Here is a 21,975-nt window from a genome sequence, read left to right on the forward strand (position 1 = left end):
GTTGGGCATCCGATTACTCGTTTTGGCTCAGGTCATGATCTCGTCAGTGAGATTGAGCCCCTCCTTGGGCTCTGTGCCGACATTGTGGAGCCCGCTTGGGATTTTCTCTCTGACTCTACCCCAACCCCCCCCACTCTCAAAAGAAATAAATAAACATTAAAAAAAATACATGAAACATGCATCTCATGTCTTCCATGGAGCCTATACAATGAGCAATTGTGAGATTCTTTTTAATTTAAAAAACTCCACTTTAACTTCTTATTAGCAGCTGAGTTTGCTTCCCTAAGGAAGCCTATCCCAAGTACTCAAAAAAGGCTGACTTCTTTGGTGGCTAATGCAAAGGTTGTGGCATGGGAACAGGTGATAGCAACATATTCATTAAGGCAGTGATGTGGGGGGTTTACTCTTTATCTGTTTATTCTCATTTAAAATATATTAAATTTTAACACAGCAGAAGCAGGAATTGTACATGGCAGTCTAAAAATTAAAAAAACACACACACACAAAGCAGAAAACAAACAGCAAACAAAACTCCATAGAAAACAAAAATTGACATGAACTAATAATATATTAAAATTCCATTTAGGTGAAGGTCTGAAAAATGTCACGTGTGCACACCTCTTACAGAAGAATTTTTTTTTCTTCAGTGCGCTACAGTTTGAGAATCTCCAAGCTGAATCAACTTTCTTCAACTGTGAGATTCTTAAAGAGGCAAATGGATGTGGTCTGTTTCTTGTCTCCTCCTCCCACCCCCCAGGAAACAATGGACCTCCAGTTCCACGGGGGCATATGCAGCTGACTGTGGGTGTAGGAAAGTTGGTGTCTGTCTTTCGAAGTTGCTGGAGTCTCAGAGATAGTCACTTCGCACGAAACAAGTCAGGTCTGACCAGAAATCAGAATTGTTCAAACGACTCACAGCTACCAAGCTCCCTACTTTAGAGATGTTGCCTTTCAGTGCTGTGACTCTACAAAGATATAACCCAGCTGCACACCTGCTCAGAGAGAGCACGGGGCCAATCCTCCTGAGGCCTCCTCGGAGTGGAAGCCAGGAGGGTTTGGGGCAGGAGGGTAGCTGGCCCACGAGCCTGTGTCAGGGGCAGGGCGGGTGTCCCTGTGCCCCCAAAGAGAGCCTGCCACGCACTGCTAGCAGGCACTAGCTAGCAGTCCTTGGGATGGTCTGATCAGCTTCCGCTAAATGCCCAGGCTGAGTGTTCTGGTGCTCCTGGGCTCGTTGCGGGAGACACTGGGAGTGCCAACAAGAAATGATTCATGGGACAAAAAGGAGAATTAATGAATCGTGAAAACATGTGCTTATTATTATTATTATTTTTTTAAAGATTCACACTTTCCTGAGTAAAGTACACAAAAATCCCACATGAAGTCTTTTTAAAGCACCAGGCCTCTACCTCTTAGACTCACTGCACCCAGATGGCAAATCTGGGCCAAGCTCAGATGTTCTGGTGAGAATATTAACAGTGTATTGGGAATGCTATTTTTCTTCATATTTTACCACTTGAGAGTTTCATGCTTGAAAAATGGGAAATGGTGAAGGAGAAAGCTGAAATGTGTATGCGTGGGCTTCTTTGGTCTGTTCGTTGCACCGCATCGGAGCTGAAAGGACCCCACAGACGATAAAGATGTTCCTAAACCACACGTGGGCCTCTGCGTCCTTGGCATTGGCTCAGCCGTCAAAACCCTCTGAACATCTCAACCACGACCACTTTAAAAGGTCCAAACTAAATATGGATATGACCGTGGGGATATTAAAATCAAATTAACGTAGGCCAATCTTATTGCTGGGAGAACAGGTCCTGGTGCCCTGGCCGGTTCAGGCGGTGTGTTTATCCTCTGGCTTCTTGGCCTGAGAGAGAATCTTCTTCAGTGAGGTCCTGGGAATTCCTGAACATGAGGATAGAATTGTAAATTTTCAGTGCTGGACCCAGCTTGATCTTCATCACCTTGACGATGTCCGTCTGTGTCAGAAGCAGGAAGGCTTTGCCATCGATCTGCTGCAAGTAAAGAAACACCGTTTACCCCCTGGGAACTTTTGGGTGCTGAGCTGTGTGATACTGAACAGTTTTGGCCTCCCTGCAGAGCTCTCCAACGGCAGAGAAAGACGGCACCCTCTCCCACGGGGTCCCAACCTCTGCCCCGCTCTGTGCTGTCGCCCGAAACTCTGTTGAATATGAATTCAAGATACACTCACGGTTGCCAGGTTAAATTTCTACTGTTATGTTTCAAAAATCTTGTCCTGAATTTATATCAAGAACCTTAAAAATAGCCTGCTTTCATTCACCAAGTAAATCTCCAGGAATTTTTCCCAAGAGAACCGAGTTGCAATGCGTACATTCTAGTGTTATTTATTGGAAACAACCCAGCATTTCAAAAATGGCAGAAGTACATAAATTCTGGTATCGCCTCGGCCGGGGGTCCAGGCAGCCACCGAAATTCACGTCTCAATGAAACACTTAGTGATTGAGCAAAGTTTTCATCCATGGTTAAGTGACAAAGCATGACATGATGATATAGAAAGATCTTAGCTTTAACCCGTACAATTAAACATGCACGACCACATGTATACATATACACAATGAAAATATCTAAAGTCTTTATGCCACACGTTAAGCAAAGTTAGATTTTTCTGGGGGAATAGTGGTTTGATTTTTGCTTTCTCCTTTGAACTTTCCTGCGTTAAATTTTTTTAAATAGTAAATGCTATAAGCAGAAATACATACAAAATAAATGTTTTATTTATTAACTTTTAAGACATCGTGGTCTGACATGTAATAGCTTTCCCAAGATTCATAGGATGGTGAGTGACCCCCATGCAGGCTTTTCCCACAGCAGACTGGGATCTGCTCTCAGAGTTTGAGTTGAAGGGACTGTGGGCGTGTTCGGCACCCACATCACCTGTTTACAGAAACTGGTGCAGAAAGATTGCTGGTTCTAGACCCAAGAAGACAGAATGAAAGGTTTTTCTACGGTAACACCCTTCCCTGAACCTAGCACTGTGGTTCTAACCCTTTTTAATTAACGGTACAAACTCGCAGTGACAATGTCTCACTGAGGAAGTAGGGATTCCCCCAGGGACCCCAGTTTTGAAATCCAAGTTTAAAATGTAAGTGACAGGCTAAAGTTTTAAAGTTTGAAGGAAGTGTTAAAAGGCTTCCTGTGCATTTATGATAACGTCTGTTGAAGAATCATCCATTTAGAGAACAGAATACCTGGATCACTTTGCTAGGCACTGAAACACACTAATTCTAATCTTTAAAGGTCTCCTCGAGGAAGTCTGAGTTTTATAGAAGAGGGATGAGACAGGTCAAGTGATCTGCCCATCGAGGGACTGCTGGTCATATAAAAGCCAGGCGGGAGCAACTTGACCTGCAACTTGACCTGTGGACAAGGTGGGTCCTCGGCATTGCTTAATGCAGGGATCGACCCCTATGTGCAAGGCCAGCCCAACCACACCCGAGACCTGCTGGTCGAACCTCATGTTTCCATTGGCAGCTACCCACACTGCTACCATACTGCCCTCTACCGTGATGCACAATTACTGGGGAGGCCCGGCTCAGGGGGGTCCAGGACCGAGAGTATTTTCCCTGATCCATTCATGCCCTGACCTCTACAGAGGGGGAGGATGTGCTACAAACTGGAGTCTCTAGAAGTGTAGTTTTCTGGGAGACTTCTGGAGCCATGATGGCGGCTCTGGAATCACCCAGATAGAGGCTGGGATCTGACTGCCCTTTTCTTGCTGTGCCTCAGCTTCTTCATAGGTTCTTGTGAGGACCCAAGAACAGCGGTCGTAAAGTGCTTAGCACAGGGTCCAGCATAGGGCAAGCCCGCGATAAACAATAACCACCATATCTGCACTATTATTCTGTAGCTGGTCTCTTCTGGGGTCCCTAGAGCTATGGCTACTAATTCCAGGAGAAACATTAAGCAGTTTGGTACATTCCCAACCACCAGGGGGGTAGGAAGCAGAAGCCCCATGGAAGGATTTTGTGGCCTCTCTGCATTCTTCTTGGAGCAGGTGCAGAGCGGGGATGTACAGGAAGGTCCCACTGTCACCTCGGAGTAGACAAATCCTCTCCCCTCCCTGGGAGGGGGTTCATGGCGGGAATCCTTCCTCCTCAGTGGGACCTAAAGTCATCATGGTAGGGCCTTCACAACGCATGTAAGGATTAAGTAATTGACATGTTCATTTATTCTTCCAGCAAACAGTCTACTTCTTGAGCACACTGTACGGGCCAAGCACCACAGCATTCTGTGCCAAAGCCCAGCTGCATGTAAGCAGGTCAAAGGGCCTGGGCCTGATGGCACCACTGGGCTCCTCCCTGCCCGGACCCCTTTATCCTGCCTACCCAGCCTGTTCTTATTTGCACATACGTAGATGAAAACAAAGCACTTCTGGGTCCAGAAGTATGGAAATACATACAATTTTTGCATTTCTTACCTCTTTCTTGAAGCACTTGGCGTGTTCTTCACAGCCCAGAAGAGACTGTACAAACTCAGCCACCTACAGTGCAAGATGAAAAGCCTGACTTAAAACATGCACCTGAAATAATTTCTTCGGTTGTAGTAATTCCATGTTTGAGTAAAATAGACTTCAAATCCCTCAAACGCTCAGGATTTAAATAGTAACTATCAAGTCACATTAGCATTTGCCAGCTCAGAAGTTAGACCAGCCCCCGCCAGTATCTCTTCTAGCCTCTAATTTCCAGGCTGACCTACATCGGGTTATAGTTACGATGACAATGACAGCCTCCTTTTGTGCAGCGCTGGCATTCTGGAACCTGCTCTCCTCTGATCCTCCAGTCCTGTCAGGGAAGGCAGGAGGGAGTGGCCTTGTGTGTAGCAGTCTTTACAGTGACTGTCAAGGATGGGGACCTGCCCATCTGGCCCTTGGGCAGTCCTGAGGCCCCATCTGAGTCTTACCTGTGCCCAGACAGCAACAGGGACTCAAGGGATCTATGCCGAGTGAGTTCCCTCATCAGGGACAATGAGGCTGAAGCCCGAGGAAGTTCAATGACTTACTGGAGGTCACACATGGCCGGGAAGTACCCCGGACGTTTTGGAACTCAGGTTTTTGGACTCCAAACCAAATCACTCTCTTCAACTTCATTTCCCACTCTTTTCCCCTCCCTCCCCAGCTACATATGCCCCCAGCTCCTTTTAATTAGAGAGACCCTTGGCTATAAGCACAGGAAGCTACTGAGTTTTCCCAGTTGGCGCTTTCAGGGAGCTGAGCCACCAAACATAATAAAGTGTAGACTCTCAACGACCAAAATGGCAAGAGGATTCTGGCCACCCTGGCAAGGTCTGGCATGGTTGCAGCACAGGGTGAAAGTCATGCCAGAAGGCAGTAGTAATGAAACCTGGGAGGTAATGTGTATAAGAGGAATGGCCTTGCTTTCTGTTTTTAATTTTTGGCTGTCTCGTGCTGACTGAATTGTGTGCATTTGACACTTCTCTCCCCGTCTGATGGAAAAGGCCCACAAGAAGACGGGAGCTCAGGGCCTTGTATCAACACAGTCTATAACCCACGAGCCTTAGGAGTCCCCAGCCCCCTGCAGGGAGATGACAGTGACACTGACCCTCCCCATACTTTGCAGAAGAGAACATCGTGGCGTTGGCGATTTCCGGCTTACAGGGCGGCCAGGAACCAACACCCACAGGGCGAACCCAGGGCCTGACACCTGTATGCGCACCCTCGACTCACGGCTATATTTAATCTAATGCGTAGATTTCAGAACATCTTTTTCGGGCCAATCAGCATGTTGGTGTCTGCTTTACTCACCTCTGATGCCGCAAGTATGTTTTATCATGAGTCATTTACAGTCATCCTTCTAAAGTGCAGGATGATGAGAATTAAAACAACAAAAAAGATCTTCCCAAACCAGCCGGAACGCTGCCACGCAATGGCATCCTCAAGCCCCAGAAGCACCTGGGAGGCATTCCGGTTCTGAGCTGCTTCACTGGAGCTCCCCGTGCTCCACTCAGCCAGGAAGCTGAGCTTCTCTGTTGAGTTAATATGATTTGCCCTTCTTAGGTGGATACAAAGCATGGAGCTGAGGAAAGCCCTGGAATGCTGCCGGTCCAGCTGCAGAGACACAGTCACTGGGGCAGGTGACAGCAGGGGCTCAGAGAGTTTGTAGGGCCTGGGAAGCTGCGTGGCGGCCGTGGGCCCCTTATTCCCTGGGCTGCTCTCTGGCCAAGTACGCCCCGACCTCAGCTACGCGTGAGGCCTCTGCTGGGTGCTGGGAAGGCAGGACCAGTGAGCAGGTCCAGCGTGAACATCCAATGAGTTTATGGTTCGATCAGAGGTGGGAGGATAGATGGAAAGTGGCAAGTAAGGACGGCTTACTACTCACACTGATACATGCTCAAATGCGCTAAGTTCCAGAGGCAAGGTGGAAAGGCTATGGGTTCCTGGCAGGGACAGATGGCATCTCAGATGGGAACTCAGAAGAGGTGTGATGAGGGAGGTGGAAGCTGAGACAGGCACTGTTGGGTGGCAGTGTTTCTACCCCGGGGCGATTCGGGGTGGACAAGCAGAGAACACTTTCTCGGCACAGAGCCTCAGGGTCAAGGCTGAAAGCGAGAGGCACGGTGCACATGTTCTGAGCAGTGAGGAGTCCAGTTTGGCTAGAAATGCCGAGCAGAAGGGGAGACATGGGGACAGGGGGTGGGTAGGGGTGAGGTGGCGGCCGTGTGGCTTCTGGTGTGGGTTTGCACTTCTACCTGCCAGCTGCAGGGAGCCCTGGAGTGGTGGTTCTCCATCGTGGCCACACCTCGGGATCATCCGGAGAGCTTCAAACACGAATGATGGCCAGACTCAGGCCACACAGACTCCGAATTAGCCAAACTGGGTGGGACCCAAGCGTGGGGCATACATTTTCAGATTCCCCGGTTGACTCTCATCTGCAGGTGGGGCTGAGGACCCCGGCGCAAGAGAAGGCTTGAGAGAGGATCTGGCAGTGTTGGATGGACTGGGCAGGACGTCAGCTGGGAGGCACTGTGGGCCTGGGGGCTCCACACGGGGCAGAGCACAGAGTTGAGGCAGGTGGTACCCCATAGGGAGAATCCAGAGATCTGCCTGCAGGCTGGGCGTGGGGCAAAGGGAGTCGAAGCCAGGCAAAGTGCTGAAGAGCGGGTTTCTCCAGGCCAGCGCTACTGACTGGTGGGGACTGACCATTCTTTGCTGTGGGGCCATCCTGTGTGTTGCAGTGTGTTTAGCAGCAAGCCTGGCCTCCACCTGCCGGGTGCCAGTTGCACCCCCACCCCCACGCTGTGACAACCAGAAATGCGTCCAGACGTGGCCCACATCTACCTACCAGCTCTAGGGGCACCTGGGTGGCTCAGTCAGTTAAGCCTCTGACTCTTAGTTTTGGGTCAGGTCATGATCTCACGGTTTGTGAATTCAAGCCCCGTGTCGGGCTCTGCACTGACAGTGCAGAGCCTGCTTGGGATTCTCTCTCTCCCTCTCTCTGCCCCTCCCGTGCTCTCTCTCTCTCTCTCTCACCCCCCCCCCCCATTGCAAAATAAATAAATAAATAAACTTAAAAAAAAAAAAAAAAAAAAAACAAAGCCATGGCTCTAAAAGGAAGGTTTTCCTGAGATGGTTCTTCCACAGGGAAAGGGGCAGATCGTCAAGGCAGGAAAATTAAACATAAAGAAGCAGGAGTAGGAATTAGCGACAGATACACATTTTGTTGCATCTCAGTCACCAGCTCCTGTGGGAAAGCCCTGCCAGCAGTAGGGAGCCTGGGCTCTCCACAGACAGTGAAGTGCTTTGAGAGAGGATCTTTTTAAAACACACGTTCCGCAAACTCCTGTTCATGGCAGAAGTGTGTGTTGCTTTGATGGTTTGCATCCGTTAAAATGTCCTTTGCTGGGAAAATGGGAAAAGAATCACATTCCCCCTCCTCAGCATTGTTAGCCAAGCAACCACTGTCCGTGTCAAAGGTAGACTGGATTTTTTTTTAACTTTTTTTTTTTTAATGTTTATTTATTTTTGAGAGAGACAGAGTGTGAGCAGGGGAGGGGTAGAGAGAGAGGGAGATATAGAATCCAAAGCAGGCTCCAGGCTCTGAGCTGTCAGCACAGAGTCCGACGTGGGGCTCAAACTCACAGACCTCGAGACCATGACCTGAACTGAAGACAGACGCTTAACTGACTGAGCCACCCAGGCCCCCCTAGACTGGATTTTTTTTTTAACAGGAATAAATAACTTGTCAGGGCAAAGAGGAGCAAAGGGGAAGCCGAGTGGCCCTCAGCTGGGCCCCGTCACGTCCCCTCCCTGCACTACCTCCCTAGGGCCTCAGGAGGCAGGGTGGCCACGGCCCCACTGCCTCACCACGTGTCTGGAATCCTCTGCCTCTTTGGAAAGAGACTGTGATTCTATTCAATCTGTCCTTCTCCAAAGTCAAAAACCAGTTCCATGAAATCTACTGAGGCCGACTTCTCTGGCCAGAATTTAAAAATATCCAAAGGCCTTGATCATTATTCAGTGTCATTATTCAGTACTGTTAGTCAGTATTTATTCACTCTAAGAATAAATTATATTTTGAGCTTTAATAGAAAGCCCATTTTGCTACAAACTTTAAATGTAAAGTGGTGAGCTCTAACAAACCATAGAGTACTCTCAGAAAGTTTCCCTCACATGCTCCCCTTAAAAATGTGTTTACCTATTGGGCAAACGTGAACTATTCAGATGAGCGTGAACTCCATGAAATAGGAAACTACCATCTGTTTGCCTGCCCCCAAGATGGCTGTGTGGACGCGGCTGCTTTTCTAAGGTGAATGCGCTACTGTTGGAGCCTGGGGGCGGTCGCCCTCCGCCTTGGCCCCAAGAAGCCCACCTGGTGTGGAGGCTGACCGGCGCTTGGTTCCCCGAGGGACCTCATTCCCATTCCTCAAGGAACCTCATTCCTTGTTCTCAGGAGCGCGGTGTCCCTCAGAGAAAGCCCTGGCTTTGTTTTGGAAGGACAGGGAGTAGGTGAGTTCTGCGGATGACACAGCAGTTGGGAAAGACTAAGAAAGATGACCCTGTGCCAGCTCTCAGATGAGCCCATTACTTTCCCCAACTTACTTCCCCCGGCGACCTACTTTTCCTGGCATCCTCTTGGAGCTCAGCAGGCCTGTTTCCTTCAGTGGGGCTGCTGCTCCCTTCAATCTTTCCAAACGGTGGTGTTCTCTATCTTGCTGAGCCTGTAGCTGTGTGCCTGACTGCACTGGCTCCAAGTCCACTGGGGACCATGCTTCCAGCCCGGGTCTCATTTTTTAACAGTGGAGTCTGTTATTTGCCCTTTTTTAAGGGCCCGATTGTGTAAGGCTGCTATGCTTAGTTAGCAGTATCCTGAATTTTTCAAAACACTCCCTCCTGTTTAAAGATTGCTTTTAAAGCGACCGCCATCGTTTAAACTTAATGGACATTTAGGGAGCGCTTGGTTGAGGCTATGGCGATTTATATGAGCTGCTTTAAAAAGCATTTTTGCACATAAGGAATAAAAGTGCCCACGTGTGCACCAAGCATACATGACCCGCACCTGTGGCTCTAAGGTGCACACGACCTCACCTCCTGCCCTCCCGTGCCCACGCACACCTAGTAGGAGGGTTCTTCACAAAATACACCTCCCCATTTATTCGCTCAGACACCTACTCTGCACAAGATACTTTACTACAATGACATAAAGAGACATAAAGATATTTTAGTTCCTACTCTTAAGCGCTTTTACTCTTTTACAGAATATTGCCATGGCCCACAGTCAGAAATACACATCACACTGACCATAACTGGAGTGTTTGCATAGACCCAGATGTTTCTAACAAAGGTTTCACAAAATAATAACCCTTACTACAATATATGGTCTTTCATTCTAGAAGCACCACATTGACTTCATAGCCTACCCGTGTTTCTGTAAACACGGCTCTGGTAGAAACAGCCGCAGTGACAAAGGAGTTAAAAGTCAGCTCCCTTGCTCTGGGCCACGTCACCAAGGCCCTGTGCTGGCTTCTCTTCACAAGTAACATGATGCAGCGAGGAGAAGGAGGTCTTCCTTCCTGGGCCAGGACAGCAGACGAAAGGGAACGTTCTTGCTCTTCATCTTCTGCCACAGGCAGACTCCTGCCTTGAGTCTCCCTGAATGGCCCTTAACACAAGGACCCAAGTCTGTTTTCAATGTATCCTGACTCGGGCTCCCATGGTTCCTCTCCAATACTTTGCCTAACGAGAACAAAACACAAAAGGATAGCACCCCCCTTTGTCTCCTCTTGCCCTGTACTGACTTTTCAAATCTCCACTGCCCTATTCCCGTTTCTAATGTGGTGTCTAAAATAGTCACAACCTCTATTGTTGGAACTCACTGGAATGACCCCGGAAGCGAACCCCATCGGAGAGTTGCCTTATTTTCAAAGATACAAACAGAACCGTCATAAAGCCCACTGTCAATCCACCCAAGATTCTTCTTGAGACCCTATTTTGTTCTAGGAAATGTGCTACAAGAGTGTGAGAATACAGAAAGAAATTTAGGACGTGGTCCTTGTCCTCACGAGCATTTGGTTAGGGAGATTTCAAGATTATGATATATTATACGTTAGGAGATAAGCCAAGCGGTTTCTCTGGAATGCATCCCCGAGGGAAGTCATGGGTACAGAAGCATCACGACAGGAGCACTTTATGAACACAGCCTTACGGATGGTTTTACTTTTAACACAGAAAGTTCTAAGGCCTCTTTCAACAATAGAAGGCTGGGGCTCACGAGAACTCGGGAACTGTGACCTTGCCCTCCTAATAATCATTGATGGCACCCTCGGTCTCCCCCACAGCAAGACCCTCCCTTTTGAGGCTCCCCTATCCTGCTGAGACTTGCACTGTGACCACTACTGCCTCTCATCACTCCACCCCCTTGCTTTCCTTCAGTGCCAGACTTGGGACTCGCCAGATCTGAGGTCCCATAAACTTCCCAGTCACTGCTTAATTTTCCTAGAACGGAGGTTCTGTTCTCTTTGGATGATGGTCCCCTTGAGACGTTAATAAAAGCTCTGGCGCTCCTCTTAAGGACAAGAAATACACATATTGTACACATTTTTTCCAGATTCCCCAAAGCCCAATTCCACAGCCCCAGCCAGGAGCCCCGAGCTACATCTGCTGTCTGTGCCCTGCTGAATGGTACACTCACCACCTGCTGCCCCTGACACTTCTCTTCCATGAACTTGCTCCACCACCGTCGTCCCCACTGACCTCCATCCTTGACGGCTCTCCTTGGATGGTCATGCCCTCCGTGAGGGCTTCCTCAGTGGCCCCCCCCCCCCATCCATTACTGACACCTCATCCGGTATTTCCGCCCCCGGGAATGGTTGTTGCACATCCACTGCTATAATGTAATCTTCAGGGACCTCTCACTCAGAAAAGACGGGGTCTCTCTCCCAAAGTTTCATTTCGTGTGATGGCACCACTACCTTCCCCTTCATTCAGGTGAACTCTACGGACCGTGTAGCTCACATACCGCCATCCCAAGTCCTAAACCGTGTGGTGCTGCGTCTACAAGTGGAATCACATTTGGCTCATTTCACTTCTTCATCTTCAATATCTGATCTATTTCACTGTGTTGTGTTACGGCTTTCGACTTTAAAATGTCTGCCGACTCTGGGTGGTTTTTGCCATGGCAGCTCCCGGCGCAGGCCCAGATGATTCTACACCAGGAGCGTGGCGGTGCCCCCTGGTTGGTCTCTCTCCTCCGCCCCTTCGCACGCTTCCTCCTTCCGCAGGTGGGTGTGATTCTCATGCCCCCGAAGCACCATGTTCACAGGTGATTTTCTGCATGAGAACCTCAGGTGGCTCGTACTGCCAGTGCCCGGCCTCACACCTGGCGTACCTTCCCCATCCCAGTGTTCTTCTGTCTGTGCCCCAGGTCCTCAGGGTGCTTGGTGGGTAAGACGTCAGCTTAGGACCTGGCTCTGCCTGTGGGGCCCTGAGAAGTGACTCAGTCTCTAGGTGCCTCAATTTCCCTGTCCATAAAATGGGCAAAATAAGAGTCCTTGTCTCACTATCAGTACCTTAATAGTGTTAATAGCATCATCAATGTTAGTAAAGGATGCGCTCGCTGTACATATGCTATCTGTGCACACGTCATACTTCCATGCAACCTTCTGTCTTTCCTTGTGACTGGAATGGTCTCCCTTCTTTTCTCCCCTTGGATATGTTCCACTTCTGTTTCAAAATCCAGCCTATGATGCCTTTGTCATTCAACATTCATTCAACAAACATTACTGGCTTATCTACTAACTGCCAGGTATAGTGAGACGTTCTCAAGATACATATCAAGTGAGTGGAATAAGGTCTCTATTCATCTGGTCAAGGGTCAGACAAGTGAGCATAGGTCAGTGACAGAAGATTCTCTGAGGAAAAGGGGGGTGCGGAGAGGCTCCTGCAGGAGGTGAGCACTGCGCCGCTGGCTGGCAGAGTAGGAGGGGCTACCTGGGGCAGGGGTATAAAGTGTGCCAGTGTGAGGACACCACGTGGGGGCTGCAGCCCAGCGCGCGAGAAGCACGAGGGGCGCGTGGGCAGGGAGGACGGCCCACGCAGGTTCTAAGGCCCGCGCAGCTGAGGACTCCGTTTGGGGAGCCGGGATCATGTCAAGGTAGGCACAGACACACCCAGAGCTCACACCCAAGGTGTCTCTTCCGTGTTCACCCACTGGCGGGTCTCGGCTGCTCTGTGAACGTGGGGCCGGGGGCTGGAGGCGAGGGGCTGCCCGCCCTGGGACATCGGCCTCGGCACAACGGCAATGAGGCAAGGGAAGAGAAGCCACTGTCACTCTAACTTAAAAGGTGGTACAACCTAGTGAATGGCTTGAAAGTCAGGAACCAGGGATTGCCGCCGAGCTGTCGGGGGAGCTCCCCATCGTGTGCGGGGCTGTTACAAGGCCAAAGCCACACACGACTGGATCACAGACATGATAGGTTTTGACTTAGTTGGCTTGGTCGTGAAGCTGCTGCACGCTTTGTAAACCAGTAAAAGTTCATCAACAAGGGGCAGAGGGGCCGACCCCGCATACTCTTTAAGGAAGGAGATCACGTTTAGTCGCCACAGGCTGGCATATTCGGTCAACTCTCCGTTACCAGTGTCACGGGGGCACTGGAGGGATCGGAAGGAGAGGTGGGGCGGCGGGGTGTGCCGGGGAAAGCCCCCGCTGCTCCAGGTGGGTTTTGTGAGGTGCCCGGGAGGAGGCGGAGGGAGCAGTGTTGCCCCAAACCTCAGCCTCCGCACGGCCTTTGCCACCTGCGCCTCGTCCGAGGCTGCGAAGGAAGGCCGAAGCCAAGGTTAAGTCGAGCTGATTGCAGAAAGTGCTCAGTGAACATTCTGTGACTAACTTCACTCCAGCTCTACCGTTATCTTGTCCTCAGAGCGACCCACGGTTTTCCTTCATTTAAAAAAAATTAATTAAGGCCTGACTAGTGGAAATAATACCTTTATTAAGAGAAATGTCAGAGAGTGTCTTCCTTAAAAGAAAACTGCTTTACATATGAAGCATTTCTGCAGCATTACAGCAAGCAATGAGACTTACCTGATCCTTATTAAAAAGCAACATTGTAAGGAACATTTATATTAAAGTTGGATCAATTTTCCCATGTGTACCGCATCTTGTGCAATGTTGTGATCTAATTCACCTTAAAAACCAACCTAAGGCTAACCGATCATCTGTGGCTTCAAGTAGACAAATGGGCAGCACAGAACTGCTCTGTAATGAGAACAAGTGAATCCTCTGGGGCCCTCCAGGTGCCCCTCCGCACAGAACAGAACATCCCGGGGGCGGGGGCTCCCCGGACAGGATGCCAGGGTGCAAGTCTAAGATGCTTATACGCGTGTGCTTCCCCAGAGTAAATCTGTGATGGGGGACTGGAGGCTTGGGCCGATGGTGGTGGAGAACAGAGGTGGTTCTGGGATACCTCGGGGGAGAGGCCCAAACCAACTGGGCTTTCCTCACTCTCTCCAAATCACGCCCGCCTTCTCCCTTAAGTGTGGATCTTAGATTTGCTGCAGTGGATTCAGCGCCTAGGAGAAACCCTCAGCAGCCTGGCACGCTCCCTCAAGGCCCCAGAGCAGCCCCGCTCACCTCATCCACTGTCCACCGGGCCACCTCGCCTGCCTGGATGTTGGCCACGCCTGGAAGCAACTTGCAGTGCTGCTCCCTGCCGAGTGGAAGGTCCCGGAAGGGGTGGGCCGACATGGAGGACATGAAGACGGACTGGTGCAGCGCCTGCTGTGTCTGCTCAGCGGAATATTCTGAAAGAGAGGCGGGGAGTGAGCCGCACACAGAGCGCCGCCTGGGTCAGCCCCTCCGCCTGGGGGGGCCCAGAGCCAGGATAGGACAAGCGCAGGCTCAGTGGGGACCCTGGCGTTCCGGTCGCTTGGCATCATCGCCGGGAGGAGTCCCCAAGCTCGGCCCATGCCGCCGTTCTGTTTCAACACGACTGTCGTGAGAAATGGACCTTATATAAGGCCCAGGTGACTCTGGCTATTTGCTAAGCAAGGTCAAATAATCTCTACGAGACACTGCTTGATGCCAACCAAGAGTTAGCCTGTCACTGCCACTGGCCTCTCTGTCCCTATATCAGGAGTCAGAGGAAGCACAGAGCCTCACGGAGTGTGGCTATTAACTGCATCTGCACACCGACCCCTCTGGGATGTGTGTGCACACAAACAGCGACTTCTTCCTGGCGGCCGCCTCCCATGGCTCCAAAGACACAACGAGCCCAGGTCCACATCTGGCTTCATAGGTCCCCTGGGGGACACTGAACATGGAATGCAGCTCAGGGTCCCCGTGAGAATCTGGGTGGCAGCTGCCGAGACAGCTCCCCTCAGGACACGATGATCTCTCGGGACTTGCGGAAAGTGGCCACACTGCGATGTGTATAGCCTGACCCAGGTGCTCTTAAATGGGCGCTCTCTCTTCAGAGAAAAAGCTCTGAATGAGCTGTGTTCCAGGACACGAAGGATGGTGCTGCTTGCTTGCTCAAGACTATCAGTAACGGGTAAGACCTCACTTCTGCCTCTTACTTCTCCCCAGGCTTGAGGAACTGGTGTTCCACCTTCAGGAGTGACTTTACTCTTATGTTATATCCCAACATGTAGATGGAGGCAGAGATCTCAATCCTCTAATTATTTGCTTTGAATTTATAAATGGATGCGGAGCAAAATCATCCCAGAGATTTCGGAGAACACGCGTGCCTTTACGAGGTCGTTTGAAAAGGCACTTTCGACCCGCATTAGCGAAATAAACCCGTTGATATTCTTTTTTTTTTTTTTTTTTTTTTAAATTTTTTTTTTTCAACGTTTATTTATTTTTGGGACAGAGAGAGACAGAGCATGAACGGGGGAGGGGCAGAGAGAGAGGGAGACACAGAATCGGAAACAGGCTCCAGGCTCTGAGCCATCAGCCCAGAGCCCGACGCGGGGCTCGAACTCCCGGACCGCGAGATCGTGACCTGGCTGAAGTCGGACGCTTAACCGACTGCGCCACCCAGGCGCCCCAACCCGTTGATATTCTTAAGACACTTTGAGAAGGAAGACCACACACACAAAATGCTGTAACCCTTCTAAAAGTCTACCTTTCCCGATGCAAATGACAAGTTAAGTAAGCAGGAGCCACGCGATGTAAAGTCTTTTATGATGGTTTGTCTTTTACTAACAGAGTCTGAAAAGCTATTATGCAAATATTTCTACCTCGAATTAATTACAGTTTTTAGTAGGTGAGGCTGACCTGTACCGTGCATGGTCACACAGTCATACCCGTTAGTAGTCAAGAGGTTCCAGGCTAGAAGGAGCCCATCTGTCACCACCCTGACTGCTTGGCACAGACATCCTACACAGTTACCAACGCTGGCTGTCTACACAGATAAAGAGGCGGTGAAACTGCGGCCTTCTCCCAAATTCTTATGCTCCAGTTGCAAGCGGCAGCAAGTTCATCTCTAAATGCTGATTGTCCAACACTGACCTTTTTAGTATGTAAATAGGTTATCTCCCTCCGTGTAGTTCAGCCAACAGTAAGTACGGCTGCCGGCTCTGAAGGGAAACTTCACACCTTCTTTGAAAAGCCAGTATGCGTACAAACGTGAATGTTCTTTAATGAAGGTGTCAGGTTGGACAAGGAGCATGGACCAAACCAGCCCTGAAAACCCATGGCAGAAACATCCCAGAACAAGCCTGCAGTCAAAGCCACACAGTCACTGAGGGCTTTCCTGGGAACCAAAGAGTTAAAGCTATGTGTTCAGAGGGATTAAGACCTGAGCCAAAGCTGGGCTTTATTCTGGAAAAGAATCACTGCATCAATCAATTGGTTGTTTTCGCTGAAATAGCGCGGGCTTAAAAAAAATAAAAAATCACATCTATATCTCAAAACCCATGCCCTGGGTAAATCAATCATGTATAGTTTCCAAAATGTATAGGACTCTGAGAAGACACAATTAACGAGCCTTATATTTCGGAGGTGCAAAGATGTTGAGTGATGGTGATTAGATTCCTGTGATTCACAAATAAAAGCTGAAGGCATTAAAAATGTAAAAGAACCACTGTGCTCCCAAGCAAGAAAATTTTCCACACTGTAATTTTGGAAGCAAATTGCCTTGGGAGCCAAGGGGTCCCCTTGGAAATACATCTAATGTGTGGTTGCCAGCACTGACCAGCCCTGGGGCTCCTTGGTATGCTGCCTCTCATGGCTCTGGGCCCTGGGAGACAGGAGCCGTCGGTCAGTTCAAGAAATAAGATGGTCCACAGGTTACAACGAAAGATAGAGAGCTCCAGCTGTATCTTACGCACTTGAACTCAGGAGGCTTTATGCTGTCTATGGCTTTTGAATTCAGTTAACTGTGTCCCTATTAGATCAAACTATTTGATTGAAGGGAGGTGAAAGCCAAATTTCTCGAAGGATGAACAGAACTCAGTGGAGAATAGGTTCTGTGGCACAAAGTGAGTCGTGCCATGGCAGTGGGGACAGGTCTGCAACCATCTTGCTGGGGTGCCCACTCCCCCAACCGGCTTGGAGTTTCCATGGGTATAAAGGGCTCCTGTCTGTGTACCTACAACCTCACGTTTTGGGGAATGCTTGCCAGAACCAGTTACATGCTAAGCACAAATAATATTCTACTCTTACCAACTTTACAAAATGAAATGGGAAGACCGACAGATGAGCCTTCCTGCTCAAAAAGACAAGAGTTAGGTTAGGGAGGGAGTCTGTGAGCAGGGAGTTTGGAAGAACCAGTCTGCCAACTCCAAGATACAACTGGAATTGGGAGCTCGTACCACCCAGAGCTGGCGGGAGGGGAAAGGGAAATGTGCATAAGGCCATAGTGTGGTCCCCAGCATGCTGTAACTAGTCGTTAAGTGGTTAAGTGCTACTTTAAACTTGACTGTAAGCTCCTTGAGGTCAGGATTGAAGCTCTATGAAGGGATGATGCATTATCTCAAGTTAACACAATCCAAGACTAATTTTCCAGTAGTAACAGAAGACAGAGAATACATTTTGGAGAGTGTTTTATGGTGGTTGTTTTGCCTTCTTTTACCATTTTCCAGGTCCAATTTCTTCAAAGCTGATGATTTTGGGGTGAGATCTTCATGTCTAGCTGAGAGAATGCTAGGATGGGCTTGCCTCAGAGGACTGCGGCACGGTGGGGGGTGGGGGAAGGGAAGGGTCCACATCAGCTTGCTTAGTGGTGAAACCTGGTCCCCACACAGTTGCTGGGCGACCTTGGATGAGATACTCAGCTCCTATGTAACAAGGTTTTTTAATTGGGAGTAATGATAACACTGACATCCCACTGAGTTGTTGGAATTAGAACAGCTTCTGGAGTATAATGAATATTCAAATCATGTCAGATATTACATTACTGTTACAAGTGTGATAAAAGAGACAAGCTCAAAATGGAGTCGCTTGCGGTCAGGCCCACATCAGCAAACCAAGAGTTCATACCGAACCTAATTTCCTAGTTTCCTCGTTTCCACCTCTCCCAGGAATATAATCTCAACCAGTCAGTCTGGAATTTCCTGGTGAGGTAATCTGCCTGACACATCCCTGCCATCCCCCAAACAAAGGTGACTTTACCTGAAACAGTCTGCCTTTGCATGTCCCTGCCCCCTTCTGCTTATAAAAATCTCCCACTTTGTACAGTTCTTTGGAGCTCCTTTCTACCTGCTGGATGGGAAGCTGCCCAGTTCACAAATCGCTGAATAAAGCCAATAAGATCTTTAAAACTTAAAGTTGAATTTTGGATTTTCTGTTGTTTATTTATTTATTTAAAAATTTTTAATGTTTATTTTATTTTTGAGAGAGAGAGTGAGAGAGAGCAGGGGACGGGCAGAAAGAGAGGGAGACACAGAATCTGAAGCAGGCTTCAGGCTCTGAACTGTCATCACAGAGACTGACACAGGGCTCAAACTCACGAACTGGGAAATCATGACCTGACCTGAAGTTGGATGCTTAACTGACTGAGCCACCCAGGTGCCCATTTTTATTTTTAAAGTTTTTTAATTAAAAACAAAATTTAAATGTTTAATTTGAGAGAGAGAGACAGAGAGAGGGAGGGAGTGTGTGCGTGTGTGTGCATGTGTGTGCACAAGTGGGGGAGGGGCAGAGAGAGAAGAGAGGGAGAGAGAATCCCAAGCAGGCTCTGTGCTGTCAGAATGGAGCCCAACTCGGGGCTCGATTTCACAAACTGCGAGATCATGACTTGAGCCAAAATCAAGAATTGGATGCTTAACTGACCGAATTTTGTTTTAAAACATAAGATATAAAGATTTTTTAAGTTCTAACAATAGTGAATGTTCGGACATATAAAATTTCCAAAGCCTGCATGGCTGGATATGCCTAAAACCTATGAAAGCTGAAATTCAGCTGAAACCCAGGATCTCCAGGCCATGTTCTGATTTCACACCCAAGTGGTCCTGAAAGGGCAGAGTAGTGGTCACCAAGATCACGTGCAGAATCCCGCTGGAAGGCGATGAGTGTGGGATCCCTGGCCACCGGTGATGCTGGGTAGGGCATCTGTTGCCCAGGCAGGCTGGTGCCAATGTGCAGCAACAGGGTAACATGGTTAAAATGCGTGCAGCCTGCCAGCTTTGAAATTATGTGGCTCTTGACAGACTTTTAAAATGTGGGGTGATTTGCATTATTTTAAATTCCGCGCATAAAATTAGACTTTTGAAAATATCCACTTAAAAATCTGCATACATTTTTATCAAATGTGAACATGCTGATTTTAACTTTTTACCAAGCCCAGCACAGCTCATGTCATATTAGATAGATACTCCCTGAATGGTTGCTAATAAATTAAAAAGCGTAAGCCTATGATGAAAAGTATATGCTGTCTTCAGAAACTATTATCAAATGAAAACGATCAGGTCATTCGGTCTTGGGGCTCTTGGAGTAAGCAGAGCCATCTAGATTCGAAGAGGGTGCCCGCCATGAGCAGGGGACACAAAGGGTCTTTCTAACCGGGTAACTTACGGACTTCACCCCTCAGGCCCAACATCCAACCCATTGTCCACCTAACACAGCGGAGGGATATGGGCTGCTTCGCAGTTATACGGCCTCACTGCAGCAGTGATTCCCGGCCAGCCCCCCTAAAGGTCAGCCAAGAAAACTCAGCCTGCGAAAGCAGCCCCCCCCTACTTACAGGTTTTAAGATTTTAATTAATCAAAATGCCTTTTGCACCAGAAAAGGAAATGCATGCGTAATCCTGGCTTTGCCTTTAACACCAATGAGTGAGTGACAATAGGGAAAGATACCCCTACATTTAAAATGTCTTTCCTTTTCCAGAAAACAGAGCACGTGATATCTGTCACCTCCGTGGTTTGCCATTTGTAGAATAGTTTGGAAGAGGTTTTTTTTGCCTCTGTTTTTCTCTCGGTGTTTCTTTTGGGTGTTATGAATTTAAAAAATTTATAATGATGGGTTTAAGGATTCCAGTCAAGTAGCTTCAAGGATTGGAGCATCGCCCGTTCCCACGGCCAGGGGGTTCCGCCGTGTGTGTCCAGCGCCAGGATACGGGACGCCCTAGCTAGCGTCCCAGGGCACTTGGCCGTGGATCGGCATCCACTCAGAGAGGAGAAAATAATCCCATCTCCAAAAACGTTGTCGTTACTTTTCTTGCAGAGGCAGTAAATTGTTCGACTCCAATGGACTCCCCGAGGAGACCAGAGTCTCTCTGCTCTTGAATGGGAAAACCCTCACTGGGCACAGGCCCTCTTCTCCCAGTCCACGGGGACAGCCAGCTCAGGCCGGTTGTGGATGCCGTGTGACTCAGGGGCTGCCTCTCGGGTGAAATGATCAAACAGACGCATGACTGTGGTGTACAAGCACGATCTGCCTCCCCATTCCACGGACTTAAACAAAGTCTGGAGGATTTAGAGACAAAAGGTTTTTAATTCATCTGAAAATAACATGAAAGTAGGTCCCTGATTTCTTCTCTGCCCCTCTGGTTCTTCCAACTTCTGCTCTACCCCCACAAAGGGAGAAAAATCCTTTATGGAAATGCTCTTTAAAAATATGGCTGTTTCTTCACAAAAGCGCACACAACAAAACTGTAGCAAGTGAGTCATAAATGGTAACCAGAGGCTGCATGGCTGGGTCTCAGGTTATTTTTAATCCCACTAAAAACAGAGACCCATTTCACAAGCAACCTTCTCTTCAATGAAAGGGGTAGCAATTCTATTGTGTTCTCTGTTCCAAAAAGGAGGAAGCAAAAAAAAAAAAAAAAAAAAAAAAAAAAAAAATTGCCATGGGTCCCCATATCTGATTACGTTTTCTCTGGCCTACTGCATAATCCGAGACAGTCCCGGACTGACTTTCCTCAATGTACCCAGAACTCACTGAGAAGTTACTCTGCCTGCAGCACCGAGCTCCAGGAGTGGCTGCTCCTGGAGGAGCAAGGAAATGTTCAAAAGGGGCTTGACAGTTTGCAACATTTTTTCTTCCCATGATCCCTTTGTTTCTAGGCCTCTGTTCTTAACATGCTTGGAGCCCTCATTTCTATGCTAACTCGTCTCCTCTTGATTGTAATGGGGTTTGACTCACTCAATCCTTTCTCATTTCTATTTTCTTACCTCCCAGTTTCCCCAAAATGAAAGTGAAAAGCAGAACAAGGGGATCCCGAACACCATTGGTGAGACAACCATGCCATCCGTGCTGTGTGGGAACACACCTGAACAGGCATTCAGTTCCCAGCGGGAACTTGGCCCACTGCTGGTTCCTAACCGTGACTTACGTTACTACTAAAACAAGCGGGGTGATTGGTCTGCTGACCCACGTTCTACTTCTTCATAACCATGTTATTTGGAATCCATACATTTTTATCTGCAGAGTGTTTTAGGACTGTGGTTATTAGTCCTCCCTCATCACAAACCCGTTTCTTCTGTATTGGTTTTACATGAATGTGGGAGACAAAGCACAGAAATGTCAGAGATTGTTAGGGACTTCCCAGTGGCCTTATCGACAGAATCAGGAGAATGAAGAACCCTGCATGTTCTAGATCTGTGTACTGTCCGCAAAGCAGCCACTGGCCACATGTGGCCATGCAATACATAAGATGTGGACAGTGCAAACTGAGATGCATTGTAAGTGTACATGTCCTGGATTTTGATGACTTAGTACCAAAAAAAAAAAGAATGTAAAATCCGTCCTTCATTTTTTTTTTTTTTTTTTTTGTAATCTTGATTTACATGTTGAAATGATATTTCGGATATGGGTTAAATAAAATGGCATCCAAAATTAACTTTCCTTGTTCCTTTTGTTATTTTAAATGTGGCTACTAGAAAACTTGCAGCTCGCACGTGGCTAGTGTTGTATTTCTATTGGACGGTGCAGTCTGGAAGAGTGATGACTCATGGCGTCTCTCAAGATCCACACTTGGTGCAGGAAGGGCTGGGTGGCTGAATGGAGTTAACGTGACTCATGTTGACGCGATGACGATGAAGCTCC

At 48.5% G+C, this 21,975-nt stretch overlaps 1 protein-coding gene across 1 annotated transcript; it reads right to left on the bottom strand.

Annotated features, from left to right (window-relative positions):
• Window positions 1-532: 532 nt before the first annotated feature.
• On the bottom strand, window positions 533-20,339 carry LOC116738392 (lethal(3)malignant brain tumor-like protein 4). Its single transcript, XM_032595337.1, has 6 exons — window positions 20,230-20,339; window positions 16,116-16,242; window positions 15,771-15,891; window positions 14,118-14,287; window positions 4,454-4,516; window positions 533-2,009 (listed from the first exon to the last, which is right to left on the bottom strand). Exons 1-6 carry the CDS (start codon window positions 20,337-20,339, stop codon window positions 1,842-1,844), a joined length of 759 nt encoding a protein of 252 aa, XP_032451228.1. The 3' UTR covers window positions 533-1,841.
• Between the last annotated feature and the right edge of the window lie 1,636 nt (window positions 20,340-21,975).

The sequence above is a fragment of the Lynx canadensis genome, chromosome D3 (assembly GCF_007474595.2).
Source record: "Lynx canadensis isolate LIC74 chromosome D3, mLynCan4.pri.v2, whole genome shotgun sequence".
Classification (NCBI taxonomy): Eukaryota; Metazoa; Chordata; class Mammalia; order Carnivora; family Felidae; genus Lynx; species Lynx canadensis.